The sequence below is a fragment of the Equus przewalskii genome, chromosome 2 (assembly GCF_037783145.1).
Source record: "Equus przewalskii isolate Varuska chromosome 2, EquPr2, whole genome shotgun sequence".
Lineage (NCBI taxonomy): Eukaryota > Metazoa > Chordata > Mammalia > Perissodactyla > Equidae > Equus > Equus przewalskii.
Genome location: NC_091832.1, coordinates 117549861 through 117572190, shown reverse-complemented (window position 1 = coordinate 117572190; position 22330 = coordinate 117549861). Strand labels below are relative to the sequence as shown.

The following is a 22330-nucleotide window of genomic DNA, read 5'->3' as shown; positions in this document are numbered from 1 at the left end:
TATCTGACCTTTGTTAGCCCCAGCTTACTGCTCATCTACAAAATGGGGATAATACAGCACCTTCCTCACAGGACTGCTGTGGGGAGTAACTGATTTAATACCTATAAAGCGAAGGGCACAGGGCTGTCACACAGTGACTGCACAAACCCCAGTTAAACTCTCTCTCACTACACAGATGCCCTGGCCTTGCCCGAGTAACCATCACCGAGTCCCTGGACCACCTCTGCATGCTCAGCAAGATGCAAGAGACATGCAGACACAGAAACGTCAACACTGCCCTTAAATACTTCACAACAGAACTGAAATCGCGAACCATGAAACCAGCTCATTTTTATTTCTATGTCTAACTTCGGGAATATTGAGAAATTAGTTTCCTTGGTTTTCTTCTCTCTGAAATGGGTACAGCAAAGCCTGTCATCAGCAAAGTTGTCGTAAAGATGAGACGAGATGTCAAAGGCCCCAGAGCAGCTCGGAGCACAAGGTGTCTCTCAGATTCACGCAGAGAACGAGCAACTTACTGTTCAGAGTCGTAGTAGTCCATCTGCTTCTTCTTCTTGTTGTAAGCTGCCACGCGAAAGGGGACTATCTCCAAAGTGATCAGGCCAGGGGCCATGGTCAGCACTTTGGCGCCATGAGTCGGCTCGTAGAGGTCCTTCCCTGTTTCCGGATGAGGCAGGCCAGCAGGGTCTCGTCCAACAATATAAAAATTGGCTCCGGCAACCATCCGTGCTCTGCAATGCCACTGGACCTAGAAGAAAGGTTTTCAGATTAGATAACACCATGCTTTCATGACTCGCACTCAGAAGTAGTAAGTGGATAATAAATGCACATCTTACACAATCAGTATCTATCAGTAGGAAATCTCAACAAATTTAAATGTTAGCATCTTGGGAAGCCAGAAACAAAATTTGCAACCTCTCCCACGCCCTAAAAATATAAATGTATACATATGTGCATGTATTTATATGTATTTCTTACTTATAAGAGATATGTAAATATACATGTGTCCACACGTATGATTTTACACAACTACTAGATGTCATTTATACATAGTTCAAAATATAATCTACAAGGTTAAAAGTCAAGCTAGCGGTTGACTCTTTGAGAGAAGCAACTGGAAGGGGCTTCTGGGATGATGGTAATGTTCTGTTTCTTTTCTTTTTTCTTTTTTTTTTTCAGCTTTACCAAGTATAATTGACAAAATTGTATACAGGTAAAGCATCCAACATGACTTGATACATGTAAACATTGTGAAATATGAGAATCAAGTTAATGAAGAGATCCAGTACCTCTCACAGCTGCCTTCGTGTCGGGGGGAGGGGTGAGAACACTGAGGATCCACTCTCAGTAAATTTCAAATAGATAATACAGTATCACAAACTGGAGTCACCACACTGCACTTTAGGTCCTCAGAACTTTTCATCTTATAACTGAAAGTTTGTATCCTCTGACCAACTTTGGAAATACGAGCTTGTACCTAACCCACTTTGATGTTCGTTCTAGGAGTGCCTGGAAATGTTCTGTTCCTTGATCCAGGATCTGGATGCTGGGAATGAACGTGCGCTCACTGTAAAAGTTCATTGAGCTGTACACTTATGACTTACGCAATTTGCTGTCATACTTCAATAGTTTAAAAAAAACTACTGGGTGAAAATGATTTAAAGTCTATGAATACTTACATAAGCTGGTTCTGAGAAAATCATGTAGCTAAGTGACTACTACCCAAGATACAAGGTAAGAATAAAATAGAGTGTCGTTGTTGACTAAACAGGCATGCTGCATGCAACACCGGCTTTGAAGCCTCTATTTTCACATCAAGATTTATCGTTTAAAACTAAAATTAGTCTAACACCTAGAATTGTGGAACTTTAAAAGTTAAAATGACTCTAAGAGATCATTCTCATTAAAATTTGAAGGAAGTGAACCCCCAAAGGTTAAGTGACTTGGCCAATAAAGTCAGGAGCAAACCCAGATCTAGCCACCTGGCCTCAGCTGCCTCTCAGTTCAGTCTCCATTATTGAGTGCTTTACAAAACCATGGCTGTTCAACATGAACATAAAGGATAGATGACGACCACTGCACATCGTGTGCATTCTCTCTGTCGACAGTCCCTTATACCACGTACGTATATTTTTATCAACAGAGTTTAGAAAGTACAATAGCATGAGGGCAGTCCCGTCCCCCACACTCAAACCGGTCACCCTGAGGAGTTTCAGTTTTTTTAGTTGTTTCTACTGGTATTTACCTCCTTATTTCCAAACAGCACGCATATACTGCTGTGACTTGGCTGTTTAATCTTAGATATTTTATAATATAGACATTATTTCCACATTATTTATATTTTCTACTATAAAAGATGATGTTTGGCTCTTACTCTGCTCTCCTCATTCCCTATCCCATTTATCCAATAAATACAGTGATATCAACATTTTTGGTGAAATTAACACTGATCTGTAAAATGGGAATTACAATGGTACTTATCTCATAAAATTCTTAAGAAAATTAATATATGAAACGTGAGACCTTAGAACGGTACCTGGCACAGAGTAAACACACAGTATGTTAGCCATTATTATCTTTATTTTATATCCTTCCTTGTCCTACTGTTTGTTTTCCCAGAGTTAATAACTGCCTTGACCTCCTTGCACTCCCTTAGTTTTCCATCTACCTGTGTTTCTGTGTACCTTGTACGATGCTTCTTCCTGAGCACAGAGTTTACTACAATTCCCAGCCTCCCTTGCAGTGTGGCCATGAAGCTGAGCTCTGGCCAAAGGAATGAGACCCAAGGCGACGTGTCCCACTTCCAAACATGGACCATTAACAAGCTTCCTGAGTGCGAGCCTAGTTCTCTTTCCCCATTTGCCAGCTTGACAGAGAAAACCGACAGTCCTACAACCACCTCGTTTCTACTGTGACATTCACTGCATGCACTGAGCTGCAACACTTCTGTATGAACAAAACCTCTGTTCTCCAGACGCCACCTTGTCCTCTGCCCACTCTCAGATTCAGGTCTTCAGGAAAATTCTGCTCATTCCCCTCTGCCTCCTTCACAGCAGATGCACAGAAGACTTTTGCTAGTCCAGACTCAGAATTTTCAGCAAGGGGTCAGCCAGGATTTTATCATCAATTAACCACTTTGCAACTCCACTCAAATGAAAACTCTTTTCTGCCTCATGCAAAATTAGCTGCTGCTTACACAGACTTAAATTAAAAAGTCCATCTAGGTTCTCTGAATTTAGGTGAACTTACTTTGCTCACTAAATATGTCTAGCAGCTTAAATCATTCAAGTACCAAAGAGTCAATAAAGTGGGAATGTAGGGCTTCATTTTAACACACAAGGAAGCTCAGATCACTCAGTCCCACCCCCTCCACCCGTTTAAACAAGAGAGGAAACTGAAGCCCAGAAAAACTGGTGCCTTATAGGCTCACAAAGCATACTGGGGGCAGTGGCCAGTTCTAATTTTGCGTTGATCAAATTGCCTCTTGGACTTCTTCTAGAGGCTATATGAGTAAATTAAATGTGAATGCACCAAACATGGGGGGTCAACATGTTCCTGCAGGCAATTTGAATGGCTTCCCTACAGGAATGCTTTTAAAATTGTATCAGACGTAAACAAGCACCTCACACGTAACTCTTCCCAGAATGCCTGGTGTGAGTCAACTTACAACCTGCCGAAAAGGTCACATGATTTAATCAGGAGGATGCGAGTCAGCCCACAGCCATCATGGAATCGGGTTAAGAACACAGTCCATGGAGGCAGGCTGTCCAAGACTGGAATCCTGGCTTTACCCCTTGCTGACTGAATGCCTGTAGGCAATTTCCTAATATAAGCTTCAGTTTTCTAATTTACAAAAAGGAGAATGATGCTTAACACATAAGACTGACCACATGTGAACGCACTCGGGACAGCGCCTGGCCATCAATGGAGGGCAGCCACAACACTGCCACTGTTGCTACCATTCTGTGAAATGCTCCCCGACAATCCCAGTTGAAAAAACTGCTGCCTAACTGGTGTTTCTAAAGATAATTCACTCACTGTGTGAGAAAGATGGCATGATGCCTAGAAGAGGGGTGCCAAAACCAGGAAGAAGTGCCTGTTTCTTTCTCCAGCAGAATGAGGTCAAGATATATTATTTATCTTTTTATGCTTGGTAGCTGGCACAATGTCTGGAATCCTGAGCGCATCCTGAAGAAGGAATACAAGACAACGCCTAAAGGTTTTCCACAAAGCCTTCTAGGAATCCATAAATGGCCAACCTAACAACGAACGACTTATTTTCTGCTTTACTTGCACCTATGTACCAAATAACACACACCTTTGCGACTTTTTTCTGATTACAGAAGTAATTTAGGGGGCTGGCCCTGTGGCACAGTGGTTAGGTTCAGTGCGCTCTGCTTCGGCTGCCCAGGTTCTCGGGTTCAGATCCTGGGCGTGGACCTACACTACTTGTCAGCCATGCTGTGGCGGTGACTCAATTATAAAGTGGAGGAAGACTAGCACAGATGTTTGCTCAGGGCCAATCTTCCTCAAGTGAAAAAAAAAAAGGGGGGGAGGAAGACTGGCAACAGATGTTAGCTCAGGGCTAATTTTCCTCAGCAAAGGGGAAAAAAAAGTAATTTAATTCATACATGGCAAACACTGCTGGTTGCCTACACAACAACTGATTTCTCCTTGCCCTCATTTCCTTATTCCTTGACAAGAGAAACCTCACTCTAAAGGATGAAAATGCCAGGTCCTTGCCTTATGGCCACATAGCCACATGGCCACACAGCACGAGCAAATAATGGTACCTCTGGGGAAGTCTGCTGTAAGTTTTCTTAAAAACTTTTCCTCCCTGATAAAATTCTCACCTCTCATTTAACTGAAAAAGTCTTCACTTCACCTTTATTTTTGCTTGAATATAGAATTCCAGATTAACAGGCTTATTTCTACCTTTTTTTTCCCTCTTAAAGGTGTGACCCTATTGGTGCCATTCGTCCTGCTCCTGAGAAGTCAGCCATCAGTCCTCTTACCTCCCTCCTCCACTCTCCCTCCCCAGTGCTCTGCTTCTAAGGTTCCTCTTCCTATCATTAGTTTTTAGCAGATTCACTACCGTGTGCCTAAGAGTGGTTTTCTTTGGGTTTATTCTAAGATTCACTGGGCTTCTTGAATTTGTAAGTTGACATTTTCCACCTATTTCGGAAAACTTTCAACCATCCTTTTTTCAAAATCTTTTTCTGTCACATTCTCTCTCCCCTCCTTTCAGAACTCCAGTTACACATATGCTAGATGCCATGGTACCATCCACAAACCACTGAGGCTATGCTCACTTTTCCCCATCTATTTTCCTTTTTTTCCAATAATTTCTATTGATCCAAGTTTCAGCTCACTGACCTTTTCTTCTGCCAACTCTAAGTCCGCTTTCAAGTCCATCCGATAAATGTTTTCATTTCAGATACCATACTTTTTTAGTCCTTGAATTTCCACTGGATTCTTTTTTTTTATAGTTCCCCTTTTTCTGAGATTCCTCATCTATAAGACCATATTTTCCTTTAAGAAGCTTTCATGCTCTTATTTGCTAATTCCAACCAGCATTATCTCAAGGTATGTTTCTAGTGACAGTTTTTATTCAGATTATAAATCACACTTTCCTGCTTTTTCATACTTTCAACAATTTCTTATTGTATATGTTGGACTTGTGGATGATTTGTTTTAAGGAATCTGAATTGGGTTATTTTCCCTTAGAATGTTAAGAGCTGATTCTGGCAGGCAGGCAATTGACTGGCACTGCTCCTTATCTTTCTGAGGTTTGGTTTTAACCCTTGGTGGGCAGGTTCAGCCTAGCTTCTTGTGCCAATTATCAATCTAGTGCCTCTCACCTCCAAATTCACCCTCAGCACTTGCTCTGAGATAACGGGCAGGACGCTTTAAGCATTTCTCTCTTACAGTAAGCCCAGTGTTAAGTTTTATCAGTAGAGGGCATTCGAGGGACACTGTAGCAGGAAGGGGTGTCAGTGGTGCCTGTGTATGGGACGTTTGGTGGCACTCTGGCCCAAGTGCACGATCCTCCAGCAGCCTCACAGCCCTGGCTTGAGCCAGCGACCACCTCACTGTAGCCCCCCTAATGCAGACACGGGTGCGCTCCACGCCCCGCTACCAGCAGCAGCTCCCTGACTCCTCTGCTTATCCACCAGCAGCCTGGATCACCTCTGCCCCAGAGGGTTGTCTACTGCATCCGCATCAACATGGGTATCACACACCGCACACTGCTCTGGCAGCAAGCGGGGTCCCAGTGCCCTGACCCACTGTGTGCTCCAGCCTATCAGCTTGAGCTAGCCTGTGCCCAGAGGGTCGTTTCCTCCCTGGCGTCTGTGAGCCAGTTGTGGTCCCTGCAAACCAGTGAACTTCTCCACCATCCACTGGAATGAAACTACACCTTTTTCAATGAAGTCTGAAGCCCAGCCTTGGGGAGGGAACCCCTTTTCCAAGTCTGTCCTTTAGTCACCTCCCTCAGCCCTAGCTTTAGAGTTCACTTTGCATTTGTACAGTCACTTCCATACTAAAGTTAATAATTCTTCAAACTCGCCCTTTCCACATTCTGTGTGGTTTCCACCTCCTGATTAGGCCCAGATGGATACACTCTCTGGGGTGTGGTCTCTACTTCTAAGGCATGCTTTTCTGGTGTCTTGGTCGAAAGCCTGGGCTGTTAACAAGGTCTCTTGGCTCCAGCTGGGCTGGAATGTCATCTTCCAACATCATCTTCATCCCACTCTCATCCTGGCTGCAGCCACTCTCCACCAGGCAGGACGCAAATGTTAAAAGAGGTATTGTTCAGAATCATCAGCAACCAAACTAACTTTCTCCTTGTCAATTACCTTGCCCTGGCTGAGCCCAGCCCGCAGAGTGGGCGTGTCAGGGGGCAGACCAGACGGCAGACCTGCCATGGCCACCTCTCCCTCCTGCTTCCACTTCCCAAGCCCAAGGGGCCCCAGATTTCTTTCTGATAAAAGTCAGAGGGGCCTGATTTTCTTCTGCCTCTCTGCGTTCTCAGTGACTATTACTTTAAGGAAGGCAATCGTGGGAGAGATATTGGAAAACATTTCACGAAGTCCTTCACTGGGTAGGAGAAGATAAAAACAGGAACCAATTGCTGAGTCCTTCCTAAATGCTAGTCACCGTATACAACGTTTTATAAACATTCTCTCATTTAATGTTTGCAGCAAATCGATAAGATAGTTACTATTCCCGTTTAACCAATAAGAAAACTGAGACTTGGGGAATTTCAGTAACATGTCCAAGGCTGCAAAATAAACAACTGAGAGATCAGTGTAATTCCCGGGTGTCTCCAACAGCCAAGTCCACACAGCCCTATTGCACTGAGCCGTTTACCCTGCGCCCAGCCCCACCGTGAGACAGGGTGTCAGTGCAGGAGAAAAACACAGGTTAGTACTCTATTTAGGGAAGAAACGGCACAGATAACCTAAATCACTGGAAAATCAGGCTAACAGACAATATTGGAACTTGAGGCTTCAGTAAGAAACAACAACAGATTCTGAGCTGAAAAACTACAGCAAAATCAGGAGAAAAAAAGGACATTTTTTCCTCCCATGAAAAACAACCTACAACACCTATAAAATCTAATGTCTCTGAATTAAATTAGTAATTTCAATTCTCAAGACATATAAGCTATAAGTATTATAAAGTATCAGACTATACAGATCCTCAAAATTACTTTTAAAACAAATCAATAGATTTGAAATGTTTCTGTGGTACAGACCCACAACTGCTTGTCCAAAATTCTGAAATCCACTTTTTTCCAGCTTTATTGAGATATAATTGACATACAACATTGTGTAAGTTTAAGGTGTACAATGTGATGATTTGATACATGTATATTTTGTGAAACGATTACGACAGTAAGATAAGCTGACACATCCATCTGAAATCCAAAAACCTAGGTTTTCAGCTAATTTAGTAGGCAAAATCTGATCAAAACTGACATAAAGTCATTTGTGGGCTTTACTGATCCTCTTGGGGTGAAAAATGATTCACTCTGCTACAGAAACATTAACGTGCTCCATGTCCCAGACCCAGCAGGAGAATCAAGTAATACGTGACCCCAGACTTTGGACAAGGGACAGTGAACCTGTGTCGCCTCACTCCAGAAACATGAATACAATAAATGAGCAGAAGACAACATTATCAAGGACCCAAAAGGGTCAAAGGTTATACTTAAAACTGGGGAGTCTATGGCTCCTGAGAGGGGGCTCAGAGCTCAGGATGCAACGTCCCCTTAGGTTGTCAGAACTCCTGGAAGAGCTCTCAGGGAGGGCCAGGTTTCCATCCTAACAGACATGTCATTTGCCGCTCCGGGTTGTGCTGTAAAGCATGGACTATTAAATAACATGCTGACAGCTGGGTCGTAATATGGTCCTACCGTCCCTGTTCACGGGCATCTGCGCACTTAACACAGGACCCACTTACCACAGCATGGATAACTTCCACGGCAGAGAAAAAGCCCCACCTCCAACAACGTGCTCTCTCCAAAATTCCACTGGTAATTCTCATGCCAACGTCTTCAACCCAGGATGGAGCTGTTGGTTGTACATACCCACATTCCAAAACACATCTTATTTTCCACACTTTCACACAACAGGTCTTAGAAAGTGTTATTTGTCCTTTTTACAAAAAAGGATTCAGTCTTTTGTGAGACGGAACAAAACATTTCCTACAGTCAATTAATACCTCAGAAAGATAAAAACGTACATATGTAAGACCTATTCAGCATCAGAAAAGCAACTCTCCCTCCACATGCTGCCCCCTCCCACACACACCCCCAATTCCTAAAATGGAATTTGGGAGTCAAGCCATTAAATCTTTACGGACTGGAAAAGCAGGGACCAACGGCTCCAGAGCTGCTCGCTGTTCTGAGGAGCATGCCAGTCAGAGAAACAAAGCTGGTACCAAAGCCTCCTAAATGACCTACAGAAAATGATTAAAGGGAGTCATCGCTTTTATTTTATTATTACTAGTTGGCAAATAAGCATTACTGGCAGACTTTTTCCTGATGTCACTGGAAAAGCTACAAAAATGAGCGTTTTTTTATTACAAAAAAATTATTCGCTCAAGGCTGTGAATAAGCCAAATAAGTCAAACACACAAGTGAGGCACTGGAGAAAGAAATGGACAGTTTTCACGAGCCAGCGACCTCACAGCTTCAATCCTGCAAGGTCATAACCAGGGAAACATGTCACGGTTTAACATATAAACACGTTTACTGGAGTTTCTGAAGTTTGTGCTATAAAGTTCAGAAGTTAAAAACTGCCTTTTGCTCAGGCCCCAGATCCAGTGCTTCCTGACCAGAATCACACCTCTTAGTTCGTAACTGACACTCCTGACACAGATGCACAGGTAGACACAACCGCAGGGGCCTTCAGCCCTCCTGGAAGACCTGGGAGCTGTGTCGGCACCGAACCTCTTCGCCCTCCCACCCGCCGCCAAGGCACAGGCTCCTTGGAGGCTGCCAGGCAGCACGGGGCCCTGGTGAAAGGAACAGGCAGGCCATGCCTCAGACAATCCCAGCTCTGGTCTTGCTGGCTGGAAGCTCTGACAAAGACTATCCTGGATTGAGCCCTGGTCAGGCTCCTCTCAGCCCTCCAGGCCTCAGCCTTCAGTGTCCATCCTTGGAGGGCCTGTCCCAGCCAGCTGTAGAAAAATCTTGCAAAGTCAGTTTAACGAGAACCCCCCATCCTCCATTATCTGTCAAATTCATTCTTACCATCTGCTAAGTGCTGTTGGATCAGGCTGGGCTGCTTTCACAAGAATCCTGCTAGATTCAGAATCGTCCCTTGCCTGTTATTTCTGATGTTTCCTCTTAGTAATTTTCCATCCACTGACACCCCCACTCTGCTCCACCGTACATCCCCACTTGCCCAAGCCGTATTCAGAACTGAGCCCAGTTCTGTCCTGAGGTCTCTTTCCTCTATTGCAACAGCTCCTGTACCAAAATCTGTTTTTCCTACTCGAACTACTGTGCAGCTCCGGTTTTCTCTGACAGACCACAGTAAGTTACCTGGCCTCTCTGAGCTTCAGTAACCGCATCTGTAAAATGCAGTTTTTACCTACAGGAATCAACCTACCTCACCAAGCTGTGGGGACAAGGTTACATAACATACACAGGAGACCTGTTCAGTGTGGGACACACCCATACGCAGGCACTTAAAAAGTGGTTATCTTTGTTGTTTTTTTAAATTATTTACCTTCATATCCTTTATACTAGCTTTAGAGATGACCAAACAACAAAGGACAATCCCAATCAGAGGATGCATGCTCCGACACGAAGTCTGCTGGGAGTAGGGCGTCCCAGGCTCTCTGCCACAGGACTTCACAGACTGATAAGCAACCTTGAGGTGCAGGCAGCTCCCTCAATGCGGAGACAGAACCCCAGGGATATCAAGAACTTGCAGCAAAGCAGCTGGTACTGTTTTTAAGGCAGCTGATATTAATCACCACGTACTGTCAGGAGCGAGGCAATGTGTTTCCTTATTTACATCATCCCATTCACTCCTCACAACACAGAAACACAGGGAGACACTGCTAATGCCATGACGCAGGTATAATAAGAGTACAGACGATACAAAGAATAGGACAACCACAACTCTAGGCTATGACAATGAAAAACTAAGTCTGAGAGCTACCACTTCTCATGAACATCAGCCAGGGCCATCCTCACTATTTCAGAACTCCTACAGGATACTTCCAGAGTTTGTTTCCAGGCTGTTTTCAAAAAACATGTGGCCACATGTTTTTTAAAAATATTTTAATATTAATAAGATAAAAAACATCCTGTGGAAGTTTTGGTACATGGCTCTGGAGCAAGACTGACTATAGGCTACTATGTGACCTTGAACAAGTTTTTTAACCTCTCTACCTCAGTTTCCTCATCTGTAAATTGAGACTAATTGTACCTACCCTCACAGTGTTGTTCTGAGCATTAATTTAGCTAATACGTGTAACACTCTTGGAATACTGCCTGGCAAATACAGTAAGAGCTCAATAACAATGGGCTATTACTGCCCTCTATTTCTCTACCACTGTAAATAAGAACAACTCATGGACCACTTCTCCATCTCCTCTTCAGTGAAACTAGTTCAATAAAACATTTCTGAGGTTGCTTAAGAAATAGTAAACGTATCACAAAACGCTTACACAGTCAAGGCTAAAGAACCAAAACGGCTAAAATGACTAAGAGAATAAGGATAGGTGAGGAAACTCACTGCTGTGGGAGTGTAAAATGGTTCAACCACCCTGGGAGACTGGGAGACTGAGTGACAGCCTCTCCGAAAGCCGAACGCACACTCGCCACGACCCAGGAGTGCTAGTCCCTGGTTTACAAGCAGCAGAAATGTCCACTCAAAGGCACGCACAGAAGTCTTCATACCAGCGCTGTTCTCAACAGCAGGAAACTGGAAAGAGCTCAAAGGCCCATCCACAGTACTGGCGGTAGTCACACAAGGGGACACTCCACAGGACCGAGAATGACCAGCTTACAACTAACCGCACACAACAACAAGGGTGAGTTCAGAAACATAACGTGAAGTGAAAGAAGTCAGACACAAAGGAGCAGCTACTGTAAGATCTCAGCTGTGAGATGCCTCAGCACAGGCTGGGCTGGATGCCGGATGCAACGCCCAGGTCCCCCTCGGGAAGGACTACGCCCCAGCTTCTAGGAGTGCAGCCAGCACACACCCAGCAGCTGTCAGCCCTCTTTAGAAACTGCCTCCGTGGAAAAGAGCAGCAGCTCCCAAAGGCACATATGTCCCCTTCCGTGGGCGCCAATCCCTGGCCAACACGGGGCACAAACGCAGATTCTTGTGCAACTTGGAGCATCTCCGAGGGGCCTTTCCAGAACTTCACATGGGGTCAACTGAGGCTCCACGAAGACTGAATCACAGCTCACCCTCTCCCCCTGCCCAGCCCTCCTCCCTCTCTCTCTTCTCTTCCACAAGCGCTGATCCCAAGAGCAATCCCTAAGAAACTTCCTGAGCGCTACTCTGGCTCTCAGAGTCTGCCTCCCAGAGCATCGGAACCTCAACACAAGCAAAGTGGAGCCGCAACGTGAGAAGTGAGGACAGTAACGGCGGCTGCGGCAGAGGGCACAGGTGATGCACAGCAGGGCAGGAAGGAGAGCTTCTGAGGTGCTGGTAACAGTCTTTTTAAAAATCTAGATGCTGGATGTATCATCCAAAATTCATTTACCTGCCCACCTATGAAATGTGCACCTTTTCCTATGTATACTTCATCTGAATATGAAGTTAAAAGAAAATAAGAGAAATCAGAAAATGATGAGAATGGGACAGAACCTTAAAGAACATCTAGTCCCACCTCCTCGCGCACCCTCTGAATAACCATTTACTGTGCACTTAAACACATCCCAGAAGTCGGAGACCCCAAACCAGCCGACGGCAAACCAGGCCCAGAGCCGTGCAGGCCTCAGACAGCAGTCTCCTACTGTGTTTCGCAGACCATGCGCTTGTGGTAGCAACGGGAGCAGAACCTCAGGCCAGGGAGGGGCCTGCTGCGGCCGGCACACCTCGCCTTGCAAGGAGGAAGCCCCTATGGCACCCCAAAATGCAAGCAACCCAGAGGTACCTGCGGGTACCTTCACCTTTGACTCTTCCTTAAGAAACACACCTGGCTCTGAAATCAGAAGACTTAAAGTCTTTCTAATGCAGACAAAACAGCATACTTAACTCTTTGTGGTGTTCTCCCAAGAAAGGGCTTTCTCTTTTCTGATAGTTGGCTGTTTTTGTTATTTATCTATCCCCTCATTCCCACCTTCTTAAAAGCAGTTTTTAGTTTATTTAGTTAATAAAATGTTGTATCTCTTCCTCTTTTAGATAGGGAATAAGAAACACGAGGACGACAGACTATGCCCTCAACAGGGAAGGTAAACTCCTTCACTTTCCTCGCAGGCTCTTAATGAGGCTTCTGATCATGAACTCACTCCTGACCCCAAACTGACCTGGGCCATCCCACACTGAAAACCATTCATCCTATAACTCTGGAGAACTCCAGACCAAAAGAGTCCCTTAAAGTGATGATGATGATGATGAAATGAAGACAGTACCATCAGAGAAGTCGGGAACTACTGGAACAGAACTGTTACTTATCTCCAAAACAATTTAGTTCTTTGAGATACAAGAACTGAAGGTCATGGTGGTCTCTTGGAAACTTAAAGGGCTGTCACCGCTCAATTATTATGAACATTTTATACTAACAAAGAAGGGAGAATACGAGGAGTTTTACCTGAGGCAGAAGTTCCAGCGCATTATTTAGGCTGGATCCAAGAGAGGAGTCAAATACATTTTAATCTTTTAGCTGTTACTGTAGGTTTTTGTTTGTCTGTTTTTCTTGGACAAAGAGGTAACACAGTGTACAACCCCACAAGCAAGCTCCAATAAAAATTTTTAGGTCTGACTCCAAAGGCCAGCCAAACAGGCTTGGGTTTCCTTTTGAATATTTTTTGAATGAAGACCTCACAGAGTATACACAACTAAATTATTTAATCTTTTCTAACGGGGTCTGCCTCCCAGATAAATCTAAGTAAATTCGTCACCCTTCAAGGTGGGGATGAAAAGACTGCAGTAATAATGTGCATTCCATTCTTTATCTTGAACACTCAACAATAAGCTGCAGAGGAATTTCCCACACAGTGTTTTAGGTGATTCATTGACGTATTCATTCAACAAATATTTTTTGAAAGCCTACTCTGCCTTGAAGCAAATACCTAATTAAGTCCTCTGCTCTATAAAAAGATATGTTTATAAGAAGATCTCAAAACATCCTTTTGACCACTAAGTAGGACTCCAGAACCCTCCCACCCAGTATCAAGAAGCAGTTTTCTTTCTAGACTCTATCACACTCCAGTCCTTGACAAAGAACGGAGGAGCAATGTCTTCCGAACTTTTTCAGATATAATGCGTTTCTTCTCACTGAAATACCTTTGGCCCTTCCAAAATTCAGAAGAAGTAAAAATCAAACCAAATCTGTCCCCTGGGAAGAGTGACCCAGGACTCCGTCAGAGGGTAAGATGGGTGTTGTCAGAGCAGTTCCAGACGGAGGCTGGGCCACACCTCCCCCAGGGCAGCCCCGTCTGCAGGGACCCTTCCCTCCTTCGCAGCTGGGACCCCAAGCAGCAGAGCCTCTCCCTGCCTCCCGTTCCCAGAGGGCTGCCTCCTGGGGCTGCCTTAGAGGATACCCCTGACACAGCAGCAGAGTACTCCAGGCGCACCGAACGTCGAGAACAGACCCGCAGATCAGAGAAAAACCCACGGATAGGTCTGTGTGAGGAAGAGTGGCTTCCACGCGGCCGCAGTGAAAATCTTAAGAGCAGTCTACCTCAGTCGGTCCAGCATACATCATGGGAGATGGGAAGATGGCCACCACTGTCGTCGCAGGGTTCAGGACTCCCTCGTCCAGCACTGCTGCGTGCTGCTTCATACGCCACATTAAAGGAACGTCGTCATCCTTTGTCCAGCCACCAAGAGGGTGAAGGAGGAGGACAGGGCGCCGGTAGCCCCTCTCCAGAAGCTGCTGATGGGTATCCTGCATTAACAGAGCATGCCCATTGTGCACCGGGTTGCGTAACTGAAATGCAAAGACAGCATCTGAAAAGAGAATTTCCAGAGTTAAGAACAGTACATTTTTAATAGATTACCTTTCAAAGGATAAGCAATTATTCTTGAAGCTTGATGCTTAGGATTAAGCAAACATGTGTGCTCAGAATCAGAAACTGGTGGAAAATGTGCACTGGTTTGACCACTTACTCCAAGGCGAGAGGACTCACAGTGATGGTTACTTCACAAACCTCACAAGTCTGAGGATGCGTAACATAACAGTGATGGATCCCTAACAATCACTTTCTGCATTCATAGGAAACTTGAGAATAACAACCAGACTTCCTGGTCCTAATGCTCTGTTCAACTGCTTACAGTGGACGTAAATTCTTGGTCTACGTCTTAATTACCCATCAGGTGAATCCTTCCATAAGAACCTAGGACACTCCTGTATTAAAGGCAGACAGAAATGCAGAGAAATTTGTAGTTTAAGAAAAGTACTTACTATCCAAGGATGCTTATTTACACTAATTACTTTGCCTGACTGGACCCTACATAGTTCTGTGAGGCCAGGTCTGGATTTTGGATTACAGCTTAGCAACAACAATATCCCTTAAAAGGACATGCTATTACTCAAATGCTAGATTAGTTAAACTGGTTAACTCCGTATTGCCTGCTGACAACCCTGGCTTCATTCCTATGTGGGGCTGGTTATCAGGAGACTTTTCTGAGAAGGCAGGCTCCAGGCTTGCAGCCCAGGAGGAGAAAGGACTTTGGCCCAGCAGAAGCCTGCAGCACCAGGGCCAAGACAGCCATTCGGGAGACTGCTTACATGTCAGGGGGTAGAGCAAATAAGGAAACATATTGAGGATAATGGGAGCCAGGATTCTCACCACAGGAGAAAGCAGGCATAAACACAGAAAGGAGAGAGGCTAGAACAGACCATGTGGTATTGATTAGTGTTACTAAGCATGGTTTTCAGCTGTAGAGACAGGCAGATACAGGAACAGATATAAACGTCTGTGCGTATATGTATATATGTGCACAGGGACATTTCTTAGCTCTGTCCACTGAAAGGTCCTACAAGCAGCAACCACCCAGTGGTAAGGTGCACAAATGAAGCCCACATTTTGCGTTGTAAATACAACTTCCACTTAAATAAACCAGGGTTCTTGGCAAAACGGTTGATTCTAGGGTTGCCAGAGCAAGGAAAGTACAACACGAGCTCGAACATATTGGGTCATGAAGACAGGAAGTGCTCAAAGAATCACGGGGACACGCCAAAAGGATAGAGCACTAATCTGACAGGGCCCCAGTGGCCAACCCAGGGCAAGCTAATCATCAAATAAATAATAACAACAATGGATTGTAACCTGCTGAGTAAAACAAGAATCCTTGAGTCCATAAAGAATAAAATAAATGAATGGACCAACGGGGGAGAAGTGGAACCTCTACCTAACAAATGCAGAAGGAACAATGGAATCAGAAAATCGCCATCTGGCAGTATTTGTAGCTGGAACTGGCAGGAGACAATGGGATACTGATGGAGTCTCCAAATCTTGTCCCCAAAATACTTGTGAACTAGTAAGTACAAAATAACTTATTAACTTACAGCAGAAAAACCTGGCAAACACAATCTTAAGTGATAAAAGTTAATTTTAAAAGAAAAATTAACTTCCCCTGTAATAGGATGAATCAAAATTGTGAACCACCCAATATGATAGCCTGAGAACACAGCACTGCTTCCTACGGTATTCCTGACAAAAACCTGTAACCTGAATCTCATCATCAGGAAGGAGCAGATAAACCCAAACATTCAACAGCAAATGACAGGTGCTCTTCAAAAAGGTCAACGCTGTAAAAGACACAATAAGGACGAGGTGACCGTTCCAGCTTGAAGGAGACTAAAGAGGCAGGGCTGAGCTCCTGAACCAGAAAGGAAAGGCGGCAGAGAAGACTTTATTGTTGCCGGTTCTGCTACATGGACGCGATTGGGACAATGGCATGATGTGAGTGGAGAATGGATTACCGTACTACGTCAGCGTGCTGTCCTGAGTGTGATGCGCGTGCTGCGGAGAGGAGGGAGATGGCCCTATTGCTAGGAAAAACACGTGTAAATACTAAGGGACAATGAGGCAGCATGTCTGCAACTTTCAAATAGAGTGATGGCAAAAAAGCAAATAAAGTAACTGCGGAATCTGGGTGAAGAATATACGGAGTTCTTGGTACTATTCTTGTAATTTTTCTGTAAATTTCAAATTATTTCAAAATTAAAAATTTTTTAAACAGTAAAAAATTATGACGAGACATGAACCAATTACAATGTGTAGATCTTATTCTGATTCAAATAAACCAAACTGTAAAAAAAGAAATGTGATTACCAAGAACTTATTAGAAATTCGAACACTGACTGGATATTTGATGACATGAAAAAAGTATTATTATTACGCGGGTGCAATAACGGTATCATGATTGTGCTTTCAAAGTCCTCACCTTTAAGTGACAGGTACTGAAATATTTAGGTAAAATGACACGGAGTGTGAGATTTGCTTCAGAATAAAGACTTTCAGGACTGAATTTCACTTTCTACATCTTTGAAGTGGGGATGATACTAAGGTTATTGTTACCAGAAAATAACATAAAGTAGCTGGCATGGTGAGATGCACACTGCAATCTCTCAATAAATCTAAGCTCCTTAAGATAATTCAATCTTTAAAAGAAGATATCACATCTAGTGGTACATAGATACAATGGAATACTACTCAGCCATAAAAAAGACAAAATCATCCCATTTGCAACAACATGGATGGACCTGGAGGGTATTATGCTAAGTGAAATAAGCCAGACTGAGAAAGACAAACGCCATATGATTTCACTTACACACGGAATACAAACAAACACATGGACAAAGAAAACAGTTCAGTGGTTACCACGGGAAGAGGAGTGGAGGGTGGGCACACAGGGTGAAGGGGAGCACTCATGTGGTGACAGACAAGAAATAATGTACAACTGAAACTTCACAAGGATGTAAACTATTATGAATCTCAAAGAAAAAAATTTTTAAAAAACAAAACAAAACACCACATCTAAAACTTCCTGGCAGGAATTGAACCCACTGTTCTACTGGTGGCTCGAGGTCCACTCCACTGTGAACTGACACTCCCAGTGAGTGTTTCCGAGGTGAGGGTGCCTTAGCTCTGAGCCGAGACACACCGCCTCCATGCTCCTTAAGCCGGGAACAGGCACCAATCTCCGAACGGGACCCCTGGGGAACACATCTCAGATGCAGGACGACTGCACGCCTAGACCTCAATGAGGCCAAATCTGATTCTGTAAAACCGCCATTTAGCAAGATTATGTATACGACAGGACGTGCAAAAGGAAACATAAAAATACATTCTGTCTCAAACAAACCTATTTCACAGATTCTAATAATTTATCTACCTAGGCTTCTTTCCAAAAGGAATTAATCAAGCTCCACGCTGGACATTTAACAGACGAAGTTAAGGTGGACGACATTAACAGTTCACGTTAGCAGCACATAAAGGATTTCACTGCCAAATTTTCTTCCAGGTAGAATTATTTCCTTTCTATCAGTTCCGCTAAGAAACCCAATGACTGCTTTATGTGCCTGCCCATTTTTCCTTGCCAATTATCAGATCTTTCCTGAACTTCCAGTCTTCTCAATCTCTTGCAACTATTTATCAATGAATCACACAAATGTCTGGGTCCAGGCTGTATTTTTGTCCATACCATCTGGTTTCTCCACTAGGGAGCTTACGTGGATGAACAATGTAACAGGAGTATCTGATCTATTAGAGTGTACATTCCCAGGACATTGTCCCAAGTAACAAACCCAATATGCATCATTGCTACATTTTCCTCCATCAATTTTCCATCAAGTATGGAAGAAGAATAATGGGCCACTATCGACCTGGGGCCACTGACACTCATAGCAACTGTTACTAATGTCTCACATTCCTATCCCCATCTTCTACAGGACAGTGATGTTCCCACTGTCACACCATCATCAGTGTAAAACATTTGCCTTTTTGCTTATAATTCCTTCTGGCTTAGTTTAAGACTGCTTTACCTAAGATCACAGTTTAAACTGTTTGAAAATGGGAGGCGATCTACAAAATGACTGAAATTTAACATTTATTATTTCCATTTCTTTCTGACCCTTTGTCCCACTGCTTCTTGGGAAAAGACCAGGAATTCTATAATCCTGACTTCTAGAAAGTACACTGTGAAGTTGCTGACACCAGGCATAAAAGCAAACTTTTTCCATAAAGAGCAGAGTGAGTATTTCAGGCTTTGCAGGCTGTGGGGTCTCTGTTGCCACCACCCAACCCTGCTACAGCGGCGCAACACAGCCCCAGACAACGCGTAAACGAGTGAGTGCGGCTGTTTTCCAATAACACTTGATTTATAAAAACCGGCGGTAGATCAAATTTGGCCTGCAGGCTTACCAGCCTCTGAAAGACAAATGAGAGGTGGCTGATAACCGTAACAACAGCACTGCCACCAAGCCACCCGGTGTGAGCAGAACTGTGGAAGGAGAAAAGCAGAGACATGCTAAGGAACATAGTCATCCATTCTGTCACGACGGACATGACCATTACGGCACAAGGTCATTATGGAGAACTTTGAAAGCCAAGTGAGGGAGGATACTGCTTACCAAACGGGGGTTGTGAGTTAATCAGCAATGTTTCACAGAAAATTCGTCTAACAGGACCGTGCAGGATTAGTGTGGGGAGAGGAGAGCAAGTGGGCAGGGTGGACAGACAGCAAAATCGGAGGATGACTGCTGCTGAGGAAGAGTCCCCACAGCTCCACACAAATCAAACTCTGTCTCTCTCCCCCACTCACCTGTCCCTCCCCAGGATACGGCCAGGCTCACCTGACAGACCACGATGTGCCCGCTGGAGGATGGGGCCACACTGGAACAGCGGTGAAGACAGGGCAACCCCCCCCCCCAAACCCCTCCCCCTGCCCCCTGGCGCCTGAGGTCGCTGAGCAGGGCTCTACATTAGTGACTCGCCAATCTGCCTCTTCAGACCAAACTCTGCCCTCAGCTCCAGGCCACCTCTCCAGCGGCCTCGCAGTGCTCCCCGAGCACCTCAAATTCAACCGCCAGCAGTCGCCATCGCTTCTCCGAGCCCTCCAGCCCCTGCGGGAGCACAGCGCCACTGCCCACCTCTGAGTCCCACACTCCGGCCTGCCCTCGGCCCCCCAGGCCAGGAAGCGCCCTGTCCCCGGGCTCCCTCGCAGCCCTGCTTTCCTCACTGCTGACACCATGAGCCTCCATCTCATCTTCACAAGACCTGTCTGCGGACTGCTCTTCCCCACGGTGCAGCCTGCACAGCCGCCAGGGCAGACGGGGCAGGGGAGAAACCACTTTGGACAAGAGGAAAATGCCATCTCAGATATGCCGTCCTGAGGTAGCGGGCACCGGTCCTGCCCCAGGAGCTTTCAATCTGGCCAGCGGAGGAGAGAACGTTCACCACCCAGAGGGTAAGTGCGTGGTAAAAGGAATGCACTCCTTCCACTCCAGCAGGACGTGATTAGATCTCTGTTTCCAGAAAGTAAGTGTGGTGACAGTGCGGAGGATAAAGCGAGGGAAGAAAGAACAAGACTGGATTCACGCATTCAGCCAACCCCTGCCTGCTCTGTCAAGGGGAGCATGACACTCCTGCCACATCCAAAAGGCACTTTCCCGTTTTAAACAGTCCTGACCTCTCTACCACCTCCGACAAAAACATTTACCCCACCACTCACAGCCTCAAGGCCTGCCAGCCATGGCACCAATCTTTTCCATTTCATCTGCCTCTTTACTATTCTTCTTAAAGTAAAAACCATGAACGACTGAAGAAAATTTTGGGGAAAAAGTCACCCACAACTGTACCATCCTAACATAACTGTTTGGTTGTTTTAGGGTTCTTTGCACAGTCTCCTAGTTTTTCTCCTTTTGCACATGTTTTACAGCTGTAATCAAGTATGCATGACATTTTATATTCTGCTTGGTCATTTTGGGCTAATCACCTGTTTCTGACATCTCGTAGTCCTCTCGGAGCAACCGGGTTCATTGCTGGGTCCTGCGAAATTCCTCTTTATGTACTCACTCAAGAAACCTGTCATTCCCCTCACCTGGGTTCAATTACTGTGGCCGCACAGATGGCTTCTGTTGGCTGCATCCTGAGTCCTGACCTTCCACTTCATCAGTCAATGAGATTTATCACTAAAACCATCTCAACAGACATCGCTCATCCCTGTCCCACACCCCTCATCTCGTCCACCTTCACTGTGACCGCCACATCTCAAGCCAAAGGCAGATCTAGTCCCCAAACCCACTCCTTCTCCTGTCCTTCATGCGTGTGTAAAGGAATAGCCCAGAGTACAGGTTCCATGCCTCCTCTGGATTCTACAGTCGGAGCCCTTTCCTTCCAGCAGGTGGAAGGGAAGAAGCAGAGGAGGTTCTTCTGAGCGTGTGCTGACTGTGACAAGGAAACAATACCCATCAGCAGATCCTGAGGGTGGGACAGGGGAGCATGACTTCCCTGCAGGCGCATGGGACGTGGGCTGCCCAGCCTGGCATGGAAGCCATCAACACTTGCGCAGTGCTCAGCATGCGGGTTTACCCCGTTCTGTGATGTCTCAGCCACGTGCCCAGGACACCTTCAGCTCCTGGCAGGGCTCTTTCAAGCAACAAACCAGGCAAAGAGCAGGCAAGAGCTCCCAAGTCCTAGTCACCCTTCCCCCGAGGTCCCAGAACTATGCCTTGCTCCCCAGCCCAGTGAGAGTCCCAGTACCCATCCTGACCACTAAGCCCAGAACCATACCTTCCTGCTTCCTTCCCTTCAGCTTCTTCCCTGGCAGGCCGTGCTAGCACAGCGGGCCGGCAGTCCCTCTTCCAGCCCTGCCCAAGCTTTACGACCAGCACTCGATCTACCCGAAGCGTGAAACAGGCAAGCCTAAAACAGGCACTTCTGATTGCCCCTAAATCAACACAGCAGATGAACAAGAGAGCGCTGACGACAGTGCTGTGCAGGCAGGGCCGGCTGTGTGCGTGCCTGCGCACGTTTAACCTTTGTTTTGTGGGAGTCCTCTGAAGAGCTAGAAGTAAGAAAGGGTCTGATCGACCCCTTGCTCCGACTGTCATCAATCACCAGTCTTTCTTTTACTTAAACTGCTTATGAGAAAAAAAATCACTAAGACAGAGATAGGCCTCTTGAGTAAATATGAGCATGTTTATTAGAATCTTTCATAAACAGGTACTCTTACACCCCAAAGGAGAGCAGCAACGAATTGTTTTTCATTCTCAAGACTAGAAATGCTTTCAAATTAAAGTAAAAAATAATCTTAAATATAAAGTTTTTTGCCAACCAGCTTCTGTGCTGCTTGTTTTCCACTCCCCATCCCATCTAGTCTCTGTCTTCTGCCTAAGTGTGCACAGGTATGCGTGCGTGTGCTCAGCGTGTGGTGGGATGTCTGCGCATGCTCACACCCCTATGAATGTGCGCATGTGCGTGTACATACACGTAGGTGTGTGCACGTCCACATGCAGGTGTGTCTGTGCACACATGTGTGTGCATGCTCACATCCCTGTGAATGTGCACGTGTGCATGTAAATGCATGCAGGGGTGTCTGTGCACACATGTGCGCGCACACACTCAGGGTGTGGTGGTGTGTGCGTACTCGCCCCTGCGAATGTGCGCATGTGCATGTAC

At 45.3% G+C, this 22330-nt stretch overlaps 1 protein-coding gene across 2 annotated transcripts in view; it reads right to left on the bottom strand.

Annotated features, from left to right (window-relative positions):
- Positions 1–22330, bottom strand: part of PAPSS1 (3'-phosphoadenosine 5'-phosphosulfate synthase 1) — an 88959-nt gene that overhangs the window by 16101 nt on the left and 50528 nt on the right. For both annotated transcript variants that reach the window (XM_070611766.1, XM_008512811.2), the window contains exons 10-11: positions 14383–14651; positions 519–748 (exon numbers count right to left, since the gene is read on the bottom strand). In XM_070611766.1, coding sequence (XP_070467867.1) covers positions 519–748; positions 14383–14651 — 499 coding nt within the window. The remainder of the gene's footprint in view (positions 1–518; positions 749–14382; positions 14652–22330) is intronic.